Source organism: Peromyscus leucopus, chromosome 22 (genome assembly GCF_004664715.2).
Source record: "Peromyscus leucopus breed LL Stock chromosome 22, UCI_PerLeu_2.1, whole genome shotgun sequence".
NCBI classification, from domain to species: Eukaryota; Metazoa; Chordata; class Mammalia; order Rodentia; family Cricetidae; genus Peromyscus; species Peromyscus leucopus.
In genome coordinates this window covers 45,695,018-45,722,329 of record NC_051081.1, presented here as the reverse complement: position 1 = coordinate 45,722,329, position 27,312 = coordinate 45,695,018, and the positions used below count along the sequence as shown (strand labels likewise).

General features: G+C 44.6%; 1 protein-coding gene across 1 annotated transcript in view; it reads right to left on the bottom strand.

Moving 5' to 3' along the window:
* Nbas (NBAS subunit of NRZ tethering complex) overlaps positions 1-27,312 on the bottom strand; it is a 274,692-nt gene that overhangs the window by 40,437 nt on the left and 206,943 nt on the right. Inside the window, 3 exon segments of the mRNA XM_037198012.1 lie at positions 8,237-8,326; positions 10,473-10,675; positions 12,732-12,950. Of these exon segments, the coding sequence (XP_037053907.1) occupies positions 8,237-8,326; positions 10,473-10,675; positions 12,732-12,950 (512 nt within the window).

The window sequence follows — 27,312 nt, the reverse complement described above, 5'->3', positions numbered from 1 at the left end:
GAGGTGGAGTGACCATCCATTCTTCTCGGTTGGTGCTGTAGCATGAGAGACATTCACAAGTACAAAAGAATGCAAGGGGATGTGTAGATGTAACCAACCGTCTTATTAAATAAGAAACACAGAAACAATGTAAAAGAGAAAGCCAAGAGGTCAGAGCTCAGAGCTAAAATCTCACCCTTCCTCCTCTGTGTCCCAGCTTCTTGAAAGAGAGCTATTTCCTGTGTGTAAGTCGATTTTCCAGTCATTCTGCCTTCTCATTGGTTGTAAACCCAAACACGTGACTGCCTCGTCACTGTCTGAATGTACAGCCCCCTAGGTCTTAAAGGCATATGTCTCCAATGCTGGCTGTATCCCTGAACACACAGAGATCTATGGGATTAAAGGCGTGTGCCACCACCGCCACACTCTGTCTATGGCTCTAATAGCTCTGACCCCCGGGCAACTTTATTTATTAACATACAATCAAAATCACATTTCAGTACAATTAGAATACCACCACAGGGATGTCAACCGAAGAGCAACCGAATCAAGACAAGATTTTAGAATAGGAAGGAAATCATCTTTGGTGAAATATTTTCCAGATTCTTCATGACACACATCTTAGTTACAGTTACTATTGCTTTGATGAAGCACCATGCCCAAAAGAAATTTGGGGAGGAAAGGGTTTACTTGACTCACACTTACACGTTGTCATCCATCACTGAAGGAGGTCAGGACAGGACTAAAATAGGTCAAGAACCCGAGGCAGGAGCTGATGCAGAGGCCATGCAGGGGTGCTGCTTACTGGCTTGCCTCCCATAGCTTGCTCAGCCTGCTTTCTTATAGAACCCAGGACCACCAGCCCAGAGATGGTCCCACCCACATGGGCTAGGCCCTTCCACATAAATCATTAATTAAGAAAATGTCTGATCTATGGAGGCATTTTCTTTATTGAGGTTTCCTCCTCTCAGATAACTTTGAACAGCATGGCTATTGGAGGTGCTGAGTGAGAATAGGTGACAATTTAGCGCTCAGCCCTACTTCAGATATTTATACAATTCCCTTGAAGGCTCTCAGTGTATCAACAAGAAGAGGTAGGAAAGAAAAGAAGAGCTGAAGACAGGGAGAAGGGCTGAAATGTCATCTTCTGGGAATGACTCAACCAACATACTGTGATCTGACAGGACCTGCGGCTGCTTACAATGGGCCCGCCAACAGTAAATCATGAGTCTGGGAGGGGCTCATGGGGCCCTGGCCTTGCCTGCCTAACTACTGACTGCTGATGGTTTCTGGGTGAGAGGAAGACATTTTCTTTTATGTACCCACTTATGAGACTACTGAGATCCAATGTCTAGTTCCAAATGCACAATCACAAAGATAGCTCTGGTTAAACTCAGCAAATCACAAAACCAAAGACATGATTCTAGGGAAAATGATTTGTGTAGAGGAGGGCAGGTCAAAGGGTAGGATAGTTTTACACACATGTAACAGTAATAAAAATATACTTACATATGCATGAAATAGTCAAACAACACTTTACCTCACAGTGTACATCCTAATTTCATACCAAGCAATGATGAATGTAGCTCTCACCCTCCATCAAAGAAGCTTCCCTTTGCAGGAATGGAGACTATCACAGAAACCAGAGCTTGTCAAAGTACAGAGAATGACTGAGGTGCCAGTGCAAATGGACACGTCCACCACATAACTCCTGCTCCTAAGGTTCAGGGAGTGTCAGGAGGCAGGGAGCAGAGGATTCCAAGAGCCAGAGGAATAGGAAGTCTGCTGTGGGACTGCGTCTCCTAGAAATGTCAGGGAAGCTAGAGCCAGGATACGGCAACAATATGGCTGCCTAAACAAGACCTGAACAACGACATTATCATCAGACATGCTAACATGGGGGCGGGGTGGGAGGGCGGTAAGGGGGCAACCAGAATGTTGAGACTGGGAAAGTGAAGTCTTCCTCAGGTGATACAATATCAAGTTGTCAGCTCTTAAAATATGCTCACAAGCGACACTGAAGAGTCAGGAGGCTGTATTTATGTGTTTATGCATTTATATAATAATAATAATAAAAATAAAATAAAAAGAAGCCATGAATTTGAGGGACTAAGAGAGGTAATACGAGGGGTTAGAGGAAGGAAAGGGAAGGAGAGAAATGATATAAGTAAACATCATTTAATTAAAAATATTCTGAAAGTTTTAAAGGTTGGATGACACCAACACAATTCTGTGACCTGTGTGAAAGCTCTTGATCTAGAAACATTGAGATGGAAGCCAGTCCTCAAACATGGCTGCTTGTTGACCTTCAGAGCAGCATCACATAGCAGCTGCCAGCTCCTTCTCATCCTACCACTGCCTCCCTCCCCTGAAGCCAGGCTGGCGAGCTCATACATTGCTGCTATTCTTTCCCTGACTTCTCAGGAAGGTGGTGGTTTGCAAGCTCTCCCTGTCCCATGGCAGCAAGGGGAGGGTGGAGCAAGTTCATGAGAATGAGGAGACAACAGGAAGGGACTCAATTCCTCACTCCAAAGAGTCCCGTGTCTCGGGGATAGATGGAGCCATGCGTATGTATACTTTCTGCCCCGTGCTGGGAGAGGAATGGATGTTTCCCAGGAAAACGTCTTATATTTACCATACTAAAAAGCCACAACTGGCAAGGAATGAGACACTGAGAACATGAATGCATGCATTCTGTATTGGTGTCACTGTAGTGACAGAAGAAGTGTAACTTAACACACTTCCCAGTTAAGGTACAGTAAGAGAAAACTCTTAGCTATGTGATGGTTTGGATATACACAATCTAACCTCAGACCTTAACTTTTGATAACAATATACTGGAGGCCACAATAGCTTCTGTTAGGTCTCAGAAACCTGGGACAAATGGTTAACTGAGGAACCATTAACATATCAAAGTGGCAAAGCTGGCACTGGCCAGCTCTCCCAGCACCACTCAGTACCTGTGGCTCCTCCCAGCACTTCTCGCCCCGCCCCTACCCTCAACCTCTCCCTCCCAGGGGCGGGGCTTCTGTTTCCCTTCCCCAGCTGGTCCCTATATAATCCAGCCATTTTGGCTATGCCCATCTTTTGGCCTCTTGGCCTGGGCCACCTTGGTTGGCGGCTCCTCTCTTGTTCTGCCTCCTTCTCTCATGGTCCAGTTTAGTCTGCCTACTTTCTCCCTTGTATCTACAATAAAAATCTTCTCCATACTATAGGAGCAGTCATGTCCTCCTTTTATTTAATTTTTTTCATGAATCTTCCTTAACTTCACATGCCAGTGACAGTATGGCGGCATCTTGCAGGGACAAGGCAAAGACACTGCTAGATGGTCCTGAGTGTGGCCTGAAGTACTCTCAGAACTACTCCCATGGGGGAAAGGCTCTACTGTGATGCTTCATGGCCATGGCTTTCAGGAAGTCTTAAGATCACGGGGCAGATGCCTGGTGTTTGCTCAGGTTTACAGAACCTGGATGATTGGATCTGGTTCCAAGCAAGAAGAAACCAGACTCCACTTTCTCAGCCTTCCGCCCCGCTCTTCCATCTGGGTCTTTTCTTGGTGTTACACAGAAGGTGACATCCCTCGGGTGGTATCTAACAGTTCAGGGGAGGTTAGATCACCTGACGGTCCTGTTCTCTCTCCTCCCCATCCTCTGTGATATGTGTAGATGGAGCCCTTACACCCCGCAGCTGATACTATAGTTAAACATCAGTGCACACAGACAGCCCAAAATGTTCACTAGTTTTCAAGGAAATCTTGCTTGACTACTGCATAGAAGAATTCATTAATTACTTGTTATCAGAATTGAATATAGGGCACCCATTGTTTTGAGAATCAGTAATATATGAGTTCATGTTTATTGCTAAAAAAAAAAAAAAACCCTCAAACCCTCTACATGTATATAGAAGTAAGAAGCAGAAAAAAACAAGTTAAAGCAAAGAAGAGTGAAGCCAAGCCAGGCAGAGGCAGGAAGGCTGATGGACACAGCACCTCAAGATCTTGCTACTCAGATTTCAGTCCATGGACTGGTTGGGTGCTGAGAGCTGGCTGAAATGACAGTTTCAGGGCCCATCTAGAGCTACACAAACAGAATCTGTATGGTTGTAAGCCTCCAATCCCCTGACAACTGCTAGGTCCAGTGACATTTGAGAAGCCCACCATACTCGGTGTTGGCTTTGACTTGACATCAGGCAATACATAGCACATCCTCACTGGCTGATCTCACACAGGTCCTGTAACCCCTCCAGTTTCATGGCTTCATCTATAGGGTGGGGACAATCTGCCTATCACATGGTTGTTCAGAGTGACAGAATGGCATCTTTCCAAGGTCTTGGCATTGAATGAAGGTGTTCACTAGGGAAGGGTGTATTTTTTGAACTGATGATAACAGTGTTTTGTTAACTGTAGCTTTAAAACACACTATTTTAGAACATTATTTTCATTATTGGATTGGTTTTCATTACATTTATTTGCCTTGTGAGGGTCTGTATAGGATGGGGAAGGTAGTATCTACAAGCCAAGATGCGCACGTGGAGGTCAGAGGACCATTTGTGCACTCTGGTTCTCTTTCACCACATGGCTTCTGGTGACTGAACACAGGCTGTGAGGCTTGGAGGCAAGCACTTTTACCCCTGAGTCACTTCATCAGTCCAGCTGCTGAATGTTTCCAAAAAGTCTCGTTTTTTGTAAGTTTACGCAATAACTTAAGTTTTCACATAAACTAGAGATGTATAGTTTCAAAAGATGATGTCACAGACATGTATCAAAATAGGGGAGAGTTTATACTCTCATAATGTAAACTTAAGGTACATAAACCACTAACTGATCCATTCCTCTTTCCTATCTGCTGTACGTGTTATTATTCCTTCAGACATGAGCAAAGGTCTAGGGCATGATTTAAAACCTTGGGACACTACACCCTAACGTCTAGAGGCAGGAATGTGCAGAAACTGTAAAGGACGATGCTAGGCTCTGCCCTCCATAGGTTCATGCATTTGAACATCAGCCTCCAGCTAGTGGGACTATTTTGGGAGGTTGGAGAAGAGAACATTTCGGGGCGGACTCAACAGAGGAAGATGACCCGGGACAGGTGTTGGTTTATAACCGGGTTCTGCTCCCCGACCCACGCCGCCATAAGCCAGCAGGCTCACGCCCCTGCTGCCTCAGCCATATCTGCTCTCACCGTGTCCGCCTCTGTGCTAAGACTGCGTCTCACACCACGAGGAAGTAAATCCTCCCTCCTCCAAGTTGCTTCTATCAAGAATGTTGTCAGACTAGTCTAGATAGCCACCTTCAGTGCGGTGGCTGAGGCTCTGTTAATACCGTCTGAGGGCTAGGTGCTCACAGGATCTAAAGTCGGCACAGGAGAGACAGGTGCCCAGGAGAAGCCTGCTGCAGTGAGAAAGCAATTGACACCTGTTCTAGCATATGCAAGAGTTCACGCTCGCACAGCATGGACGATGAACTGAGGTGAGCCACACAGGCGTGGGGGACACACCTATAATCCTAGCACTTGGGAGGTACAGACAGGAAGAACAGACGTTAAAGGTCATCCTCGGGCACACAGTGAGGTCGAGAGCAGCCTGAGATACATGTAAACCTATCTCAGGAAAACAAAGCAGAACAGAACACCTGAGAAATAACAGGCAGACAACCAATGGTTACTTCACACATACTCCAATTCTGAATCTTCTCTGCACTCCCCCTGGCAGAAGCATCGAGACAGTATACACGTGTCACAGGTAAATGTGTGTGCTGGCTGATGATGTGCAGAGCAGGGGTCAGTCCCCATGGATACTCACAGGACGATGGGCACTGGTTACACTGTTGGGGATGAGGAAGGCTTGCACGACAAGAGGAAGAGGAAGGGCAGAGAGGGCTCAGCATAACACCTCCAGGGGCAGCACTTGGGTCAGACCCAGAAAGCAGTGACTGGAGAGCAAAGTTGTGGAGAGGGAGGAACCCCGTGTCCCTCCAGAGACTCTGCCGGCAAATACTTGGAACATGAACTCTGACTCCTCCATGGCCTCAGTCAGGTACCGGGGAGTGGGAAACCAAGCAAACAATAGCTATGCCAACTCAAAAATACTTGCTGGGAATAGAAGCTATAACATTATCTTTCTTCTCTTGCTTTTTTCAAAGAAAGAAAAATCCACTGAAGCTTTTCCCAAAAATCCTTTGTTGTTCTGTCTCCGGAATGAAAAGGACGATCTTGTTCTGCTTCTCTAGTCTCTAAAGTCTTTTTTAAGCTTGAAACAATAAATAGCCTGCATTCCAAAGACCCAGGGGAGAGTCTTCAGTGGATCTGGCTAGAAATTCATGGGGGGGGGGGACACACTGTCTTTAACTGTGAGATGGCCTCAGGTAGACAGGATTCTGGAAGTGACTGGAAGCGACCTACACAGTAGCACAGAGAGCCTTTCATCTTGACAGACCAGGATCCACAGCCAACCCTACTTGAGAAGCTGGCTGCTGCTAAGGGTCCACTCCCTGGGTGCTGGCACTAGAATGGCAGCAGCTGTGTGTAACACCTAGAAGGCACCTCAGTGCATGTGGGCAGCGTCTCCTCCTGTCTGCCACCCAACGCACTGCACTGTCCAGGCAGCATCTCCTCCTGTCTGCCACCTGACGCACCTGCACTGTCCAGGCAGCGTCTCCACCTGTCTGCCACCCGATGCACTGCACTGTCCAGGCAGCGTCTCCACCTGTCTGCCACCCAATGCACTGCACTGTCCAGGCAGCGTCTCCACCTGTCTGCCACCCAATGCACTGCACTGTCCAGGCAGCGTCTCCACCTGTCTGCCACCCAATGCACTGCACTGTCCAGCAGCGTCTCCACCTGTCTGCCACCCGATGCACTGCACTGTCCAGGCAGCGTCTCCACCTGTCTGCCACCCGATGCACTGCACTGTCCAGGCAGCGTCTCCACCTGTCTGCCACCCGATGCACTGCACTGTCCAGGCAGCGTCTCCACCTGTCTGCCACCCAATGCACTGCACTGTCCAGGCAGTGTCTCCACCTGTCTGCCACCCAATGCACTGCACTGTCCAGGCAGCGTCTCCTCCTGTCTGCCACCCGATGCACTGCACTGTCCAGGTAGCATCTCCTCCTGTCTGCCACCCGATGAACCTGCATTGTACAGGCAGCGTCTCGGCTAGAATACCATCATCCTCTCCTCCCAATAGACTCACCTCAGAAACTGGGCCCCTGTCACCCACTGCATTTCCCACTCTGCCCTCTCTTGTCCTGTTCAGCATGGTCCTTCCCTCTCTACAGTAGTTCCTAGGGCTATGTATAAGCTCATCCTCTCTGCAAAACTGTGAGATCCCTGGGCTCTCTAATCCATCTATAACTCCGTAAAACTTAATAGAGCAGGACACACAGTAATCATACAGAATAAACACAAATCTCTTTAGAATAAGGGATCCGAATTGGGCATTGCTACAGCAATTTTCTTATTTGAAGATCCATAAGCAAAAGAGGTTTAGACAACTACACAAGGCAAGAGACAGAGGAAACAGAGGGTCCTGTTTGCAATACTTTCTCATATGCATTGACACAGCTTGTTCTATATCCTCTCAAACTGGGGCAAATGGAGCTCATGAAGACATACTGTCACAGCATCTGCACACTAAGCCTGGACTTAGAGCCAAGCAGAGCCTGCTTCTATGGCTTCTGGCAAGTGGTGAGCTTTTATATCAATTCCTGAAGGCAATAGCATACGAACCCAGACTAACCATCCTAAGAATTAAATTCACAAAAAATAAGTGGGAAGTGTTACAAGTCAATAGAGTAGAATACACAAGTGGCTGTGTATCTTTATTGAAACTATATGAAACATACATGCACTTGAATAATAATTGGGAAGAAAGGTTCATATATTTAAATTATTGGTCCCAAGTTGGTGGAACTATTTTGGGAAGGATTAGGAGGTGTGGCCTGTTGGATGACCTATGTCACCGGGGTTGGGCTTGAGGTTTCAAACCCTCATGCCAAGCCCAGTCTAGCTCACTCTCTTCCTCTAACTTGCAGATTAGATGTAAACTCTCAGCAACTGCCCCACCGCCATGCCTGTTTGCCTGCCTGCTGCCATGCTCCCTGCCATGACGGTCATGACTAATAACCCTCTGAAACTGTAAGCAATTAAATATTTGCTTTTATAAGTTGCCATGGTCATAGTGTCTCTTCATAGCAATAATAAAGTAACTAAAACACAAGGAAAGCCATTTTGCAGAGGTGGACAAGCGGTCCTGATCTTACCCATTGTCCACACTGGTATGGACAGCCCCAACAACACCTTCCAGGACCTGGAGGGGGTCACGTGGCCCACAGAATTCAGCACTACTGCCACTGTGATGGGAAAGAAAATAATTGAGTCAGAAGAGGTCAATCAAGCCTCAAAAATACAGTTTCTGTTGACCACTCAGGTGAATGTGGTGTGGTGTGGTATTCACTCACTGCTCTGTGCTCAGACTGAAGCTCTGAGGATGGAAAAGTTGGCCTCCCTTAAGGAACTGAAGGTTTAAGTCACGCGCACATTTCTACCAGGAGAACAATACAACCTGCTTTGTCGTTCAAAAGCAACTGAACGTTACAGCATTCTCAACATTAAATATAGTAATGCTCTAAACCCATTAGCTTCACGCTCTGAAAAATCAGTTTAAACAGAAAACCCCTTTATCCATACATTTTTACATACAGGCATTTATCGCAAAGAATCATTGGTTTGGTCTGAGGCCCCTGGTCTCAGCTACACCATCAACACTGGGCCCTCACTGGGACTGTTCCTGGACATTCCATTGCTGCCCTGTGTTGCCGAGATTCTGCAGCCCTGGGTCTGCATAACTGACACTCCTCGCACCCCATCCCTCCCCACCCCTTTACCCGCCCATCCCCACCCCCCACGCTCCAGCAGTTCACAGATAAGCTTCCATGATGAGATTTTTTTCCCCTTTCTTCTTTTTTTCTCTTAAATTTTATTTTTTTGGAGGGTGGGAAATGAGTAGGATTGGGAGGCATGAAAGAATAAATAAAAAATCAGTTATAGAAAAGAAACAAACAAAAAACATTATTTACTCACTGTCTAGAACTCTTGCGAATTCCCAATGTGCAACAGAGGAAAAAAAATTTCATGCACATTTCCAGACTACTTTTGGATTTAAACCACCTCCTGCACTCAGTTCCTACCAGGTCTTTGTCCCTTTGTGCCTCCACCCACTGGCCTAAACTGATGTCCATGCAGAAGCCTCACCCAACAGTGCTGGCCTCTTCATGCTCCTGAGCCTTCTATCCCTGCAAGTTCTAAATTCACGTCGGTCAGAGGTCTTCTGTGCATTACCATTAGAACCAGCCTGACCAAACAGACGTGACCTGAGCCAAGTCTCTAGTAGGAGAGATGCCATCCAGGCACTTGGTTTTCTAAACGTTTATTTTGTAAGCTTTATCTGGTTAAGAAACTATAATTATAAATGAAAAGGTACCAAATATGGCAAATACATATCTGTTATCATTTGGAAATGAGTGGTTCTTATAAGCCACAGCAGAGAAATCACAACATACTAATAGAACAAAGCTTTATTAATGTGGAATTTGTTATTTCTAAAGTGGAGGGCTGCTGCATTTTGTCTTCTCTGCATAAAATTACTAGGTAGCTCAGAGCATTAATGTGAAAACTGGATGAGGCTGGGGTAATTAAACTGATAAAGGCTCATTTGATTTCAGTTTAGCTTCAGAAAACTGACATGCATTTAATCAAAAAGTTCCTCAAGAGCAATACAGAATTACAAAGAATGCTTAAAAGGAGAATAAATTAAATACAACTAAATCTCTTAGCCTAATTACATTATTCACAGAGAGTGCATGATGCCTCATTATTCCCTTGGCTTCCCTTCTCTCCTCTCCAGCCAGCCCTCTGGCTTGCTGTGCACTAATGTGCCTCTGTGGGGACAGGAAGCCAGAGTGTCTCCACTGCCAAGCCTCCACCATTCATGACAGGTAAATGATGGCCTAACACAGTTAGCCGACGCCCAACTTCTCCCTGGATCAGTCATGACTTGAGTTCATCAAAAGAACTGCTGGGGCACCATTTCCCACTGCCTCTAAGAAGGAGAAAAAGAAAAGGCAGGAGCTGAGCAGCCACACTGAAGCCATAGGGCAATCTGACTCTTGGCTACCTGCTTCACATGTCATTTGTCTTTTCTCTTGCTTCTTGATAATGTGAAGAGGTGAAGGAGTCCAACCAGGAACTGGCTTCATGGCATGTTATACATAAAATACCACTGAGGACACATATTCATGGTTCTCCATTCTCAACACATTTTAGGTCTTAAGAGTCTGAACACTCTAGATGTAATCCCTCAGGTTTGTAAAACACTGAGAATAAGAGATACTTCTATGTCTCTGAGGATAGTATAGCTTCATAATGACTATGGGATGGGTATTACTATTGGCGAAATATTATCTTAGGTCTTCTGTAATTGTTACTTTATTAGCTTACCTCAAGGCAGAAATTATTTTTGTGATTGCACTATGCACTACATCCTTGGGTGAGATGTTGACAGGACTGACGGCCACTTCTAATAGCTGTTGAATCATTTTTAGCGGCTGGCCATCTAAACACATGGCCACAGCTTGGTCATGAAGTTTCCCTTTTTCTGAGCGGGACAGATCATAGAGGTAACTGTACTTCTGCAGTATTTCCTAGGGAAAAAAAAGCAATCAACACCGAAATTTTAACAAGAAGTTAAGTGTGTCTACATACACAAAGAATATTTAGAAGGTCTGCCAACAAAATACATTCCTATCATCAACAGCACATCAAGGGACAAGAAGGTCTTGCCAACAGAGGGCGCTGTGACCGCTGCCAGGGACTGCAGTGGATCCAGCCTTCTGCAGGTCAGAGAGACTGGGAAAGAAAGAGAGTCAGCAAGAACAACACACAGGCTTCTGTTCTGAGGGATAAAAGATTCTCTTCTGTTTTATTATTCTTTCTGTTGCTCGTTATACTCTGTTCTTTATCTGTTCTGTTCTTCTACCTTGATGTTTCTCTTCTGTCTCTTCCCTGATGACTTCCAACTACTAGCTGATGACTTCATTCTCATTACTTCCTGATGTCCTCCTTCTCTTCCTTATATTTCCCCTTACAGCTTACATAGCCCAGCAGAATCTTTCAAGCAATACAAAAATTACAATGTGTTTACAGTCTATTTTTTGAGTAAATGATTACAATGAATACAAGTAAAAACAGCATGTTTTCCATAGCCCTTACATGATTAAACATTTTACGTATTACAAATGAAAAACAAATTATCCCCAAGGACCCATATATAGTTAAACATTTATCTTTTAGATGTCTCATAGATCAGGAGCCTTTCAGCTATAATTATTTACATAGGCAGTAGTTTTTATAACTGCCAGAAAAACGAGTTACTAGTTTCACCTTTCATATTTTAGAGTCCAGTCCAATTATCTTAACTAACCATCCAATTCTTTGTTTTCTAGTTACATGAAGTCAATTGTTTTAAGCTTTGTTTTAGCTGTGATGTACACTGAAACCCATGAACACATTTCCAAATATCAGAAAGAAGTTGGATTAACTCCTGGGACTCTATTGTTTCACCTAATCTTTCACCTAAACTACAGCCTATACGGCTCCTCAAGAGAAACTCCTAAGAGGACCTGGGTTTGACTCCTAGCATCCACATGGCAGATCACAAGCATCTGCTATTCCAGTCCCAGGGGATTAACACCTTTTCTGGCCTCCATGGGCACTGCACACATGTGGATCACAGACATACATGGAAGCACAATATCCATACACATAAAACAATTAAAATGCTCAAAAATATTGTTAAAAAATTAAAAAGAACAGTATCTGAGGACCTCATATGATTTTTGGGTTTTTGGTAGAGTCCTAATACACAGGTCCTCAGATCTCACCATGGGAAAGGAATCCCAAGTCTCTTGGTTGTTTGGGTACATAAGAGGCTTAGCTAAAAACCCACCAGGAACAATCTGACCAGCCAGAAAATTCCTGTCAGTAAGAAAGTGAGATTAGAAGGATGCACAAGTAAAACATGATGAAGTATAGGCATATTTAAAAACACTGTTAAAGCATGCATGGGAAACTAGCATTTCTGAATTTTTTTAAAAAAACATATGGAGTTAGAGCCTCTATAATGATTCACTTAGAAAGTAAAACAAAACCCCATAGTTGAGACCATAATGGTCAACGTGCAACTTTAGAAGACCCTCCTCACCTGGGTACTTATCCAGCGCTCCCTCAATTCCTGCTACCCCCCCACCTACCTTAACCTCATTTTAGATACAATCTTTGGCCCACATTCCTTTAGAAAGAGAAATGAAATCAACAGATAATTGAATGATAAGAAGATCAAGGTAAAGACTTGAGGACTGCTTTTCACGTCTACAATCCCATCAGCACCACTGTTCCAGCTAGATGGTCACATCCACAGAGGACTCTATTTAAGGATGCAGGGTGAGGGAACCTTTTAAGAGACAGCACAGTAGGATTCCAGCCTTTTCTTTGTTTCGGTCTCACTTCTTAATGATGATGTGAGTGGTTTTGCACCATCACATGCTACCTCAGGCCTTCCGGGAAAGAGGCCAAACTCCCACAGACTGCAACTTTTAAAACTACAGCAGAAATAAGGTTTTCCCCCAGTTCCGAATGTGGCTTTGAGGTGAACGGGACAAACATGGCGCCACCAGTCGTTCCCGGGTTTCTATTTCCTACCTGCTCACTGTTCTTCAGGCTGAGGATGAAGCTGTGGCTGAGGGTTTGCAGGTGGGCAAGTGATGTCTCCAGGTGAGCCAAGGCATCTGCATAGGTGACTTGAGAATCAGGACCTGCCTGGGGCTCATCTTCTGAATTTCTTTTCCTTGGTTTCTCTATGAAATGCTTGACTGTCTTAATGGTCTTTCTGGTCATCTCTTCACGTGCTTCTACGGATAGCTTCAAAAAGACATTTTAAAAAGTCAGGAGAAAAGGCAGTATTATGTTTGGCACATTCAATAGGTATTAGAGGGGTAGAATAAAAGTTACATTTTAATGTAAGCTAGTGGTTAGTACTTCCACTGTTCTTTGTTTTTTGTTTTTCTCTTGTGAAGGAAACAAAAACAGTGAAATGTGATTTCTTCTATTCAGTTGTTAAGGAAAACTATAAACAATGACAACAGTCAGAGAAAGTGGGACTGGAAAGGGTAGAACTGGACATCACACCGACTCTTGGTCCAAGTGCAAAGTCGGGGACCCATCTACAGTCAGCATTTCCAGTTCTGAGCATGTATTCACTGTCAAGTAAAAAAACCAGGACACATGGGCTGCTGGGAGTGTGGTGCGCGTCAGTAATCCCGGCTCTTCCGAGGTGGAGGCAGAAGTACTTTACATTTGAAGCCGTCATGAGCTAAGCGGTGAGATCTTGTCTCAAAAGAAAACTCCTGAAGTAACTGAGATGGGGTGGGGGAGGGAGATCCACAGACACAGAGGCAGGAAGATTTTAACCAGAATAAGACTATAAAAAGGAAAATTCCAAGGCAATCTAGTTGACAAGATGAACAGTAACTAGCTTAGGATGAATTAGTGGATGAATTAGTAGGATGAATAACATATTATACAGTTATTAAAATTAGAACTATAAAATCAGTAGAGCAACTTTACAAAGTGCTTCCACAAAACATTAAATTTTAGAAATCAGGACATAAAATCATCTGTACCATGCTTACATTAAAATTTAAATTATATCTATACACAAAACAATTTTTTGTATATATTCTACATTTTCTGTGCACATAAACATGTATATAAAATAGCTGTGGAAAAATAGGTCTGGCCATTTCTATATAGTACAAGTATCTATTACATAGACTACTACACATATGAATATGATACAAAATGTTCGTGACAGTGTTCTGGCTCTGAGTCATCTTCTCCTCTCTGCTTTCCTGGCGTTGGTAACAGTGCTGTGCTCATCCCCTCATCGCCTCATCGCCTCATCCCCTCATCGCCTCATCCCCTCACCCCCTCACCCCCTCACCCCCTGACGTGCGGCAGCTTCTACAGTAGGTATGCAGGACTGACAGCTCCTATTAAGCACCTTAAGCTCATTTACCTTCAAGAACACAAAATCAAGTTCAGCCTCCCTTCTGGGAGGGAGGAGTTCCTCTGAGCGCCCCCAGATGCCTGCTGACAAGCTCCAACAATCCGTCTCCTGCTGACTACCCAGAGCCCACTGCTGCTATATCCTCAAAAGGACTTAGTGTTTGTGTTTTTAAAAAACAGATGACATCTCACATTTCCTATTATTTCCTCAAATTCGTCACTGATGCATTTCTAAAAGATGGAAGTAAGCTAAAAGACAAGCACCAGACTACACTAGAAGGTAAATGTCCCCCCACCCAGTTACCTCAGAGAATTGGTTTGAATGTTGGCAGCTGACAACATTCTTAATGCTATAGAAATGCTGATTAAAGTCACCTGGCGGGCACTGTGTCCATGGAATTGAACTAAAGTCCTGCTCTGTAACACAGCTTCAAAGTGAACTCTGTAGTCTCACTTTACCATGGGTGATGCTACTTAGCAGATGGTATGTGATCCAAAAAGCATCTAACTCAGTGGTTCTCAATCTGTGGGCCAAGACCCCCAGCAAACTCCATCTCCAAAAATATTTACAATTCATAACGGTAGCAAAATTACAGTTATGAAGCAGCAACGAAAATGATTTTATGGGTGGGGTCACCGCAACTTGAGGAACTGTATTCAAAGGTGCAGCTTGAGGAAGGTTGAGAACCAGTGCTCTAACTGGACAGGATGAATTGGGCATTGGCTCTTCCTCTCAGCCAATAGAGTACTCCTCTCTGTGGTTTAGAAACACAAGACACTACAACTATATCTACACTCACTCAGCAGACCTTCCCCTCCTCCACCCAGGCCATGTGACGTCCGCGAGAGTGAAGAGGAATGCAACTTGACTCCAGCGCACCAACAGAGCCCCCTCAAGAGGCTGAGGCATGAGGACTGCCAACCTGGTCTCCTCAGTAAGACTGTCTCAAGAGAAAAATACAAAATGGAGCCCTGGAATCCACACCACGTGGTACCCAGAGAGCTTGTCCGGACACACATTTCATAGCTTCCTCCGGGCATCTGCTGCACCCTCGGTCTGACAGACTATCACAGACTGCCCACCTGGCTGAGTACCGGGACAAAATCAAGGCTGAATAACAGCGCTGTGAGTCTTCTTCTGACTCATTTATGCTTTTGTCCCCGAAGTTGAATTTGGATAGTTATTTGAATATGCCAGCTTGCCTAATATTCTTCCTACCCTAGTGTGTAGTACAGACAAGTCTTGAGAGTAAATAGCTAGAGAATAGGAAAAAGGCGGAGAGTTCTATGTGTAGGAAGCAAAGGGGTGGAGAAACAGCAGGTCCCTGAGCATGTAGGTCCAGGTGGATCATCACTGACAAATGCTTGGATGAATGGACAGGAAACTGGAAGGGAGGTAAACTCGGGTGATTTATGTCTAATATTTACCACCCAGTCCCAGTTGTCTGACAACTTAACATTTTCAAGTTTTAGTTTCTTCATCAGCAAAATGTGAACACCTTCATCCACCACATAACGTATTAAGCAATTAAGTGAGACAGTGTATCAAGCCATCATTATCATTCAATGGCTACAGAAAGAGCTCAATAAATGAGCCTGAGTTTTAATCTGACTGACTAACAAAGGCCATCCTCCCTACCCACTGGTTTTTCATATTCCTAGTGAATTTCTCATGTGATGCTTTTATACCAACCCCTTTTAAAATGAACTCATCAAATTGCACGGCATGAAACTCAAGCCGGCCCCAAGCTGACTCATAGCCTAGACCCCAGCCACACGGTCTCTAACTCCCGGGTGTCACTGCTGCCTCAGTGGGGTATTTGCCCGTCCTTTTATGGCAAGAGAAATCTCTACTCCCACTTCAACAGCAAGCATATGGAGTCAAACTAGATCCAGCTGGTTCTTCAGCTCCCACTTCAGTCTACTGAGAAGTTTGCTCCAGCATCCACGAGCACAACCCAGCTCTTACGTGTACAGTGACTTGGCTTCCCCAGCGTCCCCCAGTCTTGTCTCTCTCTGGACTACACACTCTCAGACAATGTGTGCTGGTCACCCTGCCTGCCTCCAACAGTTTAGACTCTGATGCTCACACTGCACCATTATCACAAAAGGCATTTTCTTTTCCCACTTTAACAGATCCTTCAAAATAACTATCTGAAAATAACTAAATAGCTCTGTACTTAATGTGAATAAATAACCCTAAGTTCATTTTTCTGAGCTAGCTAGGACTGTAGAAAACACTTCTTTGCTAAAGGATGGAAGGGCTTTTATCCCACCATGCATTTGACTTAACTCATGCTTTTCATCATTTTTCCTTTGAAGAACAAGTTCACCATGGGAGACTCCAGAGCCTGGTTAGGAACTGGAAGCTCATCACTAAACCTTTATTTAGACATTTATTTTCTTTATACTTTACGATTATCAAGGGGATAGGAATAACGGGGAAAAATGAAATAGCAACTTCTTTACTATACCTGCTGGTCACACAATAGCTTCATTATTACAATTACTTTTGAGGTCCATCAACACGTTATCAATACACATTTTTAATATGATAACACAGATGATTTTTTTTACTATTCTTTGTACCAATAACTGCTACTAAAATAATGTGGATTTTGTGAAATTAAGAAGGTAGTTAGCTAGGACAGGTGAGATGGGTCCAGTGAATGATGGTGCTTCTTGCTAGGCCAGCATTCAATCCCTGGAACTCACACAGTGGAAGGGGAGACCTGAACCCCACAGGTTGCCCTCTGACCTCCACATACACACAATAATAACTGTAAAAGGTTTTTAAAGGTAAATGGCTGAAGTTTTTAAATTACTGAACAGATAGGTACTGCTAATCTGTTTTTTAGGTTCCACAGAAAAACGAGAGAGAAGCATGAACTAGGCTCATAAAGAAAGCATGTATGACCGGATATAAGGAGGAGAAAAGGTTGAGGTGTCAATGACATCAGCACATTTTCCTGGATCTACCTTCAGAATACACCTGACTCTAAGGACCGCCCACCTTCACTGTCCCTCACAGCTGAGACACCACTGCCTCTCCTGGAGAGTGTTGCCACAGTGAAAACTTGTCCCCTAATATGATGGATGGCATGCTCAGCAGACACCAGCATCCCTTCTACCAAACTGCACTTGTCAGTTTCCTTGCAGTTGGGATCGGCCATATTCCAGCCACTGAAATCTGAGAAGTGACAGGTGCCGTTTTGAAGGAAGGCAGGAAAAGCGCCCATGGATCATGATTATCCATTCTTTTCCACCGCAGCCATGGCAGTTAAGGAGCATGTGGGGCTCATGTGGTTCTGACACAAGATGACAGGGCTCCCACCAGCACAGATCCTAAGTGATTTGGGGTATAGAGCTCTTACTCCATTTGGACAAGGGAGAACCATCAGACTTTTGCACCCTTACACCACTAGGAACCTCAGCCGTTTCTGACCAACAACAGATGTAAGAGTAATGCTATGGGGGGTTTTGGTTACGTGGGGTGAAGATCACACTCTACCATATATCCATATAGCCTGTCACACACCATATACCCTGTCACACACCATATAGCCTGTCACACACCATATAGCCTGTCACACACCATATAGCCATATAGCCTGTCACACACCATATATCAATATAGCCTGTCACATACCATATATCCATATAGCCTGTCATATACCATATAGCCATATAGCCTGTTACATACCATATATTCATATAGTCTGTCACATACCATATATCCATATAGCCTGTCATATACCATATATCCATATAGCCTATCATATACCATATATCCATATAGTATATCATAAACCATTTATCCATACAGTATATCATATATCATTTTCCTGTATAGTATACCATATACCATTTATCCATATTGTACAGCATATACCATATATCCATCCATATAATATATAGCACATACCACATATCCATATATCATACACCACATATCCACATAGTATAGCATATACCATTTATTCATATAGTATATCATACACCATACATTTATATTGTATAGCATAGACCATTTATTCATATAGCATATCACATACTAATGAATGTGAAGGTCTAGAGAGGCTGGAATATCAACATTAGCAGTATGTGCTGGATGTTACTATGTTCTATGGTCAAACAGTATAAATAAGAAATTAGTTTATCAAACTATTACCAGATTGTATGTAGGAGCCAACTATAGTAGAGAAATATCACAGAAATGCAGGTCTTCATATGGTTAAACAATTGCCATTTACACACCAGTGGTAGAAGACAAGACTGAGAAATCCATGGACGCAAATGGCCGGCAAAAGCCTCAGAAGATTAAAATGCTTCAGGGGAGGATAAACCAAGGGCGTGGCACATGACACAGGGCAGAGATCCAACGAACGATGTGGACCTCCACAGAAACCCGACAGCTTCAAGGCAGTTCCTTCTAAATTGAGAGAGGTTATGGATGGGGTGATACATCAAAGAACTACGGTACAGGGGAAAATGTCTCAAGACAAACAAGCAAACAAAGACTCCACAGATGCACACTGCTAACAGGTACCATGTCTACATGAATTCAACTAAGTTTCTGAGACGGTAGCTGCCACAGCCACAGCTTAGATGCTTGTGGACATCTCAATTAACACCTGAGGCTTTGACCTTGTTCAACAGACTGAGGGAAGAGGGCACACTTTCAAGGACTCAGGCCTTTCTCAGCACTCACATGGGACTGTGGAATGAGGCAGGAAGGACCTCACTGACGGGGAAGGAGGGAGTGGGGTCCCAGAACTCGGGTGTAGACTAATTAAGGCCTACACCCCACTTCAGATAGAGAAGCCTCCGAGCCCCACAGGCCAGGGTGTCAAGGTGCCAAGCAGCGGCCAATGGAACCATCTGTGTGCAGCGGGACCGGTAACACTGCAGAGCTTTGGCCACTGAGTTCCTGGTCCAGACCAGACCAGACGGGAAATATAACCGACTGGAAACTACCTTGGCAAACATCATTCTTTCTCTGACCTCCTTCCTTGTCCTTCTACAATCAGTTTAGAAACTCAGCTCTAGGAACCTTCGTGGCTCTTGATGTCATCTCCAAGCTCATCAACCCCCTCTATGTGGTCCACAGGTGTGGTTTTTACCACAGTTAAGCAGCACCCTTCAGGATAAAAACTGTGTTAAGTCTGTATCCCTACCAGGTGAAAGAACTACAGCGAAACCGTTTAGCAGCCCTGATTAACAAGCAGGAGGAAAAGGACCTTGGAAAAGTCCAATGAAGCACCATGTTCCCTAAATACACATGGTCCAGAATGCTTGAAAGGCTGCAGGTTATCAAGACTGCACAGTGCCCCACTGTAAGGCTCCAAGGTGACACGAACCACAAAAAGAACAACTTAAAGGATGCGACACAATACTACAAACTGAGCTACAAAAAAAACTATGCCATCAGGACAGAGACAGGCCAGAGGGATCAGAAGTCAGATGGGAAGAGTGCAAGGATGCCCAACTGGCAAAGCTCCATCTAGTCACCTGACATTCTCCAAGACACAGTGCTCCTGTCTCAGGCAGGGTGCGGGTAAAACACAAAATGAGATCAAGCCCTAGCCCCTGGCTCTGTCACCGTCTAGTCAGAAACGTGAAGAAGTGAAAAGCATGACAAGAAGTGTGGCCACTAGGTAACTGGGGCACCTATAGGGGCCTACTCAAGTCTTTAGAAGGGCACTCCATCCAGAAGGGAAGTAGGCACAGGCAAGGTCAGGAAAGAGATGCTGGCGAGAGACGTTCTTAAGGAGAGGCCAAAGAGTGAGTGGGAATTTCGGCAGGAAAGAGTCTGAAGAGGTCACCAGTCAGTAACACACAGGCAGTCGCAAGCGCACAGGCTTGGCTGAAATGCAGAATGCAACAAAGATGTGCCAGAGAAAGGGGACAGGGTGACATCACCAGAGCCCTAAGTATAGGGCTGAAAGCACTGTTCTTAGATCTTGATTCCGGGGGTGTGGAGAAGGGAGCTCGGAAAGGAGAATGATACTGCCAGTAGGTGGCGCTTCTGGGAGCCAGCTTGATGGAAAGCCCCCAGGGACAGCATTCAGCTGCAGGCACCTTCAGGCTGAGAAACCCTGCCAACAAGACACGCTGTACAAAGGGAGCATGGCTTGACTCTGAACACAGAGCTGGCATTTGAGAAACAGGTGACCTAAGAAAACACCCTTGCTTCCTATGGGTGGAAAACTGGGCTCCCTGGTCCCACTGCTGACAGCACCATATAAAATATTAGTAAAGCCACGAGAAAAATGGATTTTACTCAGATATTCTCAGAAGCAGTTCATTTGAATTGGAATACAATTTATTAAGTACTATTGAGTAGACAGTCTTTGCTTTATGCTCCTATTTATGAGGCCCTTATCCTTCCCTCTCTCCCTCCTCCATTTTTATGCTTAACACTGTAACAATGACCATGCGCTGGGCCCAGCCTTGGCACTCAGGGATGCAAGTGTAATCTAAGACACTCTACCTTCGAACATGCATACTAAAGGAAAAGAGAAGATAAAATTAAATAGTTATAAAATGTACAGGAATATAAATGAAGTATGCAGATAGTAAAGGAGAAAAAAATCTGCCTTAGGAAAACAGAAGTCTACAAAAAGGCGGCAATGGCTGACCTAGGACTTGATGGGGACAAGTAATCTGGGGGGAGCAAAGGGAGGGATGACTTTGGGGCAGAAAAGCACCTTAAGAAACTAAACTAAGGCTAGTACAAGAGAAAATGATCTATGGTCATTACTCCTTTTACTGAGCTCTAAAACAGCACTCTCAACAAAAACTCTGATTCACTATTTGAAGACGCCTCCTGGGTACAGAAATGGATGCAAAGCAACAGCGGACAGTACATTTGAGGAAAATCGGAGAACAGGTTTTAAAAATACCAAAATATTCCAAAGTTTGATCCTCAAAGATAAATACTATTCCTCTGCCAGTTTCAATCCCATACTATCCTGGAAAAGCTCTTGCTAGTATAAAGCAAGTGTCTGTGCGTGCATGTGTATTTTAGCCAAGGGAAGAGATTCAAGGGAAAGCTAAGGTTACCTCACAGGAATTGTTGAGCAACTGATACTCTTCACTTAGGTCTTCAACTAAGGAACATATGCTCTTAGCACACATCCAAAGGAAATACAAATGATAAATGAATTGATGCTAACTTTGATCTCAATCTAGCAATAAGTGATAGTTACCCATGGGTTCACGAACCAATTAAGACCAATATTTAAACCCCACCCACATCCTAAGATGTACACTTGGAATATCAGTTTATTTTCATGTTATTTAACTTACCTATGTTACTCTCATCAAGTAAATACAATAATTGTAGTAGTAACTCAACACAGAATTTTAAGGAAACTATTAGAAGTTAATGGTCTTATAAATTTTTCCAAGTTAATTTCTATTGACAGAGTCATTTCTCATATAGAAAGCAGATTTTTAAGTATCAACATGCTGCATAATGATGAAATCATATGAAAGTAAAAACTGCAAAACTCCGAGTACAAAATGACTATCTAGTCCTGCGCCAATAGACCAGACCAAGCCCTAGCATGGCTTCTACAAGTTTCAGTTCATTTCTCCCAAGGAAGGTCCTTTAAAAGGTCTAATGACAAGCTCAAGGCTTCCAGGACAGTTTACTGTTGTTCTAGCCAATACCTCACGATAGGCTCGCGTGACCCTCTAAGAACCGTTCCTTAGAAGTGTGCAGTTACAAACCCCGCCCGCTTTCCAGTGCAGCTCTCCTAGCACCCAGCATCTTTTCAGGAAACACATTGCTTCTCTAAAACATGCAAGGAGGTAGCTCATATTCACTGGCAGTCCTTATAGGAAGGGGGAGGGTCTGATGTTGCTGCCCCCCCTTCAACTGAACAACTACTTTCTGTCAAAGACACAAAATGTTTGCTTCCAGTTGGCAAAGTCAGATGGTGTAGTAGCTCTGCCCTTGGCCCCCAGTATCCTTCAGTACCTTCCTTCAACCCAGAGCAGCATTTGAAAACTCTCCAGCCTGGTTAGACAAAGTGGAGCTCAGTTTACTCTGCACTCTTCCTTCCCATTAGTTCTTAGCGGGTAGAATCTATCTTTACCTTTTTCACTCACATTCCAGCACCATTTCACTTTGATAAATCAGAGACAGTCTGAAAGAAGGGGCACTCATCCTGAGTGCCAAAGATGCATTTGTCCTTGTATGGTAAAGAGATGGGGAGATCCCAAATTTCTGTTTGTTATACTGCATAATCGTTTCAAAGGAGAAGTCATAATTTACAATATGCTGGAATGTATGCCCTCCTTTGTAACCAGTTCTAATTAGGATAAAAACTTTACACATAGCACAACAGAAAGCAAGCAAGCCATCTTAGGATCTCTTAGGTACACAGAACACAGGGTTCAGGGCCACAGCCTCCGAGTACCATTTTGCTAATGTATTGTCACCTGCGTAGCAATCAGCTAAGCCTGACTTCAGAAACATCTACTCCTCGGCACACAGAGTACTATGCGAGGATAGGAAAGACACTGGCAAAGCGAAAGAAGCCATGTATTTGCTATGAGCTTCTCCTGGCTAATTTTAGTAGTAATGGAAGTGTGTGATCCACTATGAAAAGCTCTGGGGACCCAACTCTCTGAACGACTCAACTGATTCACCCAGTGGCAAATGTGGGAGACAGGAGGGGCTGTTCTGGGACCCGAGGAAAGTCTGGATGGGGTGTGTGGGGCTGAAGGAAGAACGGACTTTAATGGCATGTGCAAAAGAACGGAAAGATACTTTAAGATAATTCCTGGATATGTTTTCTTACTCAGCCACTGGCCAATTATTGTGTTGGCAGTTTCAACTATTTTGTTCAATACCCAGATCAAGAAAGACTGTATATCAAAATTCAATTAGAGAGTACACATATTTTGAGAAACACATGCATACATTAAAAGTAAATAAAATTTTGAAAAGCATACAACCCCTACTAAGATGAGCTACAGTATGATAACTCTTGTTCCAATCTTGAGTCTATGTTCTGTGTGTTTGTTTGTTTGTTTTGCTCTCAATACTTACTACAATGTCTTAACCTAATTACAAGACCTTGCCAATGCTTTATAATGCATAATTTTAAAACACCTGTCACTTGGCTCTGATGTCAGAATAACTTAGAGGGGCTACAGAGGAGCCAGCAGTCACCTCAGCTGCCCTTAACTGGCTTGATTCTTACAAAGTAACCACTTTCTTCTCTGCCCTAGTCAAACTCCTCATCCCTCTGTTGTACTGGAACAAATGCCACACGCGGCTTTAGCCAAAGGACTGTAGGCCATCAGAGCAGGACCAAAGCCGGGTTGTTACAGCATGTTAGGCACTAATCTTACACTTCACACACACACACACACACACACACACACACACACACACACACGACGAAGCAGCACAACTGTGGGTAAACATTGACTCAAACATTAACTCTGCTTTACTAGAGCAAGCCAGATATTTAGGCAAAACACAGATACTTGCTGTCACATCCATGTATGTATCTGAAATGGTTATCACAACTGTGCTCTTTTGCCTTAACTATCAACTACTTATATAACAAACAGGAATCCAAAGCACAGAGGCATTTTCTTTGCCCTTAGCCTTGTACAGTACTCACAGAAAGAGAGCTGCTGTTCTTCAGCAAACTGCAAACACCTCCCTACTTAGTTTTCCTGATCGCTTTCATCAAGGCCTTACACTAACACATCCCTGTGGTTTTCAAGAGTTTGAAGGGCATCTTTATGTCAATGGATGGAGCCCAAGGAGTGTTTGGAATGAGGCAACGTGAGGCTGCAATCAGTACATGCTTTCTAGTGTTGCTGTGCACAAAGGTGTTAAGAAACTTGAACACATTCTCTCAGAGTATTTCCGCCACACACATGCATGTGAAACCTACTGTACACTGGTGGCTAACTACGATCATTGAAAGTAGATTCATTACCCTCTGTCAAAACCAAGTACAAATATGAAAATCCAGATATTCCAACTTGAAATTACCATGAAAAACCTCCAATCAGGTACTACCTTTTTAGAGCTGAACTTAAAGGGCATGTTTTAACTTAATGGGAAGAGGAATAAAGACAAACCAAGGGGAACTAACAAATACTGACCTTACTTGCACTAAGACTTTTACATGCAGTGTTTTATTTAATCTCACAATAACTGCTCATGGTTGTCCCTTTTATCCCCCATCTCACACACACACACACACACACACACACACACACACACACACACACACTGTCTCTATAAACTGCCTCTGAAGCCACATGGAACTGACTCAGTGCTAACACTGGCAGATTAGCTCAGGCAATCCAGACTTGAAGTAATCAGCCCCTAGCAAGCCAGGGACGGAGGGGGCGGGGGGGGGGGGCTGGCCCAGGGTGTGACAGCCAGCACAGTGGGAACTTTGTGCTTGTTGCATGTGTGCATGTGTGTGTGTGTGTGTGTTCATGTGTATATGTGTATGCATGTGCGCATGCATGTGTGTGTGCGCGTGTGCGTGCGTGTGTGTGTGTGTGTGTGTGTGTGTGTGTGTGTGTGTGTGTGTGTATACGTGTACTCTCACTGTATCTCTTTGGACACGAATTAGAAAGCACCATCACTCACTCCCTGCTGGGAGATAGTGTTCTGGGACTACTACCAGCAAAAAAAAAAAAGTCTTATTAAAAGCTTTATGATGGCCGGGCGTTGGTGGCGCACGCCTTTAATCCCAGCACTCGGGAGGCAGAGCCAGGTGGATCTCTGTGAGTTCGAGGCCAGCCTGGGCTACCAAGTGAGCTCCAGGAAAGGCGCAAAGCTACACAGAGAAACCCTGTCTCGAAAAACCAAAAAAAAAAAAAAAGCTTTATGATGAAGCTAGTATCACAGACTCAAAGAAAGACACAAGGTTCCATGCCACCATTACTACTGAGACAGCTAACCACGTAGACCGTAACCACGTAGCCGGCCTCATCTCCGAGTGACATGAGCTGGTAATTTTCTTGTCAGCTAAAGGGTCATTTTAATTGGAAGCTTACTTGTATCTAAAATGATTCTAAAATTGACGTGTATTCACACAGTAGAGATGAGGCCTCCTTACATGCAGGGGAGAACGTTATCTCGGCTGAGGAACTTTTCCAGGGTTGGACCTGGATGAGAATTAGGTTGGCCATGTCTGACGTGAGCATGCTATTCAGAACTATAGTGTATCTCAACACCTACCAAGACAGTTCAATTCACCAGACTGAGGGGCTGCGTTGTTAAGTGTGAATCCTCCTAGGCATTCCTGGGTCCCTGTAGATTTCACCTCACTTGCTCTGTTCTTATGACAAGGTACCAAACTGCCATCAAAGCACACTGATCCTTCCATCGGGTGGACTGGACATGAAATGCCTGCCCTGTGATTAAGGAGCTTTGCTGAGGGATTCAGCTAACTGTGTTGAGTCGTCAGGACAAGCCCCCAAAGGGTAGTGTCTGAAAACACAGCATAAGGCCATGTGTACAGGCACATGGCTGTAGCAGAGTAAGACCACAGATGCCGGGCTCCTCCCGACTTGTCCCATCAAATGCTATAATGGCCTTCACACTCGGGGTGTCCTGGTCTCCAGACGGGTGCCGTCTGCTCCCTTCTTCAGTCAGCACAGTGTTACTCCTCTAGTGAAAATCCAGCAGAATCTGCCTTAAAACTCAGGTCTAGTCAGTCATTTACAGGATGAGGTCCAAACCTTTTAGCCAGGCTCTTCCTCATGTCTCTAGCTCCATGCCCTTGATTCCACCTCTAGTGTATCTATCTGTGTCCATCTATCTGTACTCCATGCCCTTGATTCCACCTACAGTGTATCTATCTGTGTCCATCTATCTGTACTCATCTGGAAGCACCCCGTTAATTCTTGCTAGAGCTCTCTGGAATACACCTTCTCTTCAAATCTGTCCTACTGTGGGGCCCAGGACAAGCTCGCATGCGCACGTGTGCATGCACGCACACACGGGGACACACACACACACACACACAGACTCGGGGCAATACCTCTTCTACAATGGCACCCTTCCTGGACTGTCTCAGCCCCACTGACTCAAGGCCACACTCTTCATTCACTTAACACCTTCATCTACACAGTGCTCCCCACGACCACCCAAGGAGTGGGAACAAGTGACACCCCGGGAGCTGCACTTCTGAGGACTCTTGCTCATAACCTGACAGAGCAGCTGCATCATCTGGAAGGGCAAGCAGAGCTTCTTCTTACCAATTCCTCCCCTGCGCAGGCTGGGGGACATGTCCATAAACAGCAACTGGGAGAAAAACCTGCCTGTGAGTGAGAACGGTGGTTAAGCGGCCGGAAGGAGGAGCAAGGCTGGAGCAGTGAGAGGCACGCCATCCAGACTCAGTGCTGAATGGTGAGTGGTGCAGAATGACGACACCTGCCAAGGAAAGGCACAGTCTGGGAGGGGGTGATTTCCAGCCCTCTTGTCCCCACTACTCCTTTTCATGTTAAATGTTTTAATATTGGCTGTGTATTATTCTGAGCTTTATTTATTCTTCTGTCCTTTCAAGGATTTACACCCCTATGAATTTAAAGCCTCTAAGCTTCATGGGAAGGAGGATGCAGCTACTCCCCAGCTTATTAATGAAGAGAACTCTGGGGCTACAGAAACAACACCAGCCTGGCATCCCTCCAGACCCTCTACGGGGGTAGGAGACATTGTCATTCATGACTGTATGGTGCACATGATCGTTGACCAATTTTCCATTTCTTACTCAATTATCACCTTAGTCAATTGGAAATAATTTCCTGAGCAAAAGCAGAGAATGAGTTCAGCTTGCTAGTCAGGCCAGTAATTATGATCACCCTAGATGCACTTTTGCAGCCAAATCAGCAAGCAAAAGAAGAATGCCATGCAAGGCTTAGAGGCAGGCATGGGCGTGGGCCCTAGCCTGTCACATCTACCAGTTAGCTAACTGTTCTGGACGTCTCTGGCTTGCCTGTTAGGGTGGTATGATTCGCAGGGAAACTCCACAGCACTCTCCCTGGTCTTGCAGCACGTGCCCTGAAGACGGAAGCGGAAGACAACAGTAACTTCCACTGTCGTAGTCTGGATGGCTAGGCCAGGTGCGCTGGGCATGCAGCCGACCCTTAAGGTAGCTTGTTTTCCCAGGGAGAGTCTCTTGGAGAAAACTACATTTTCATTTCCAAGTGGTTATCAATT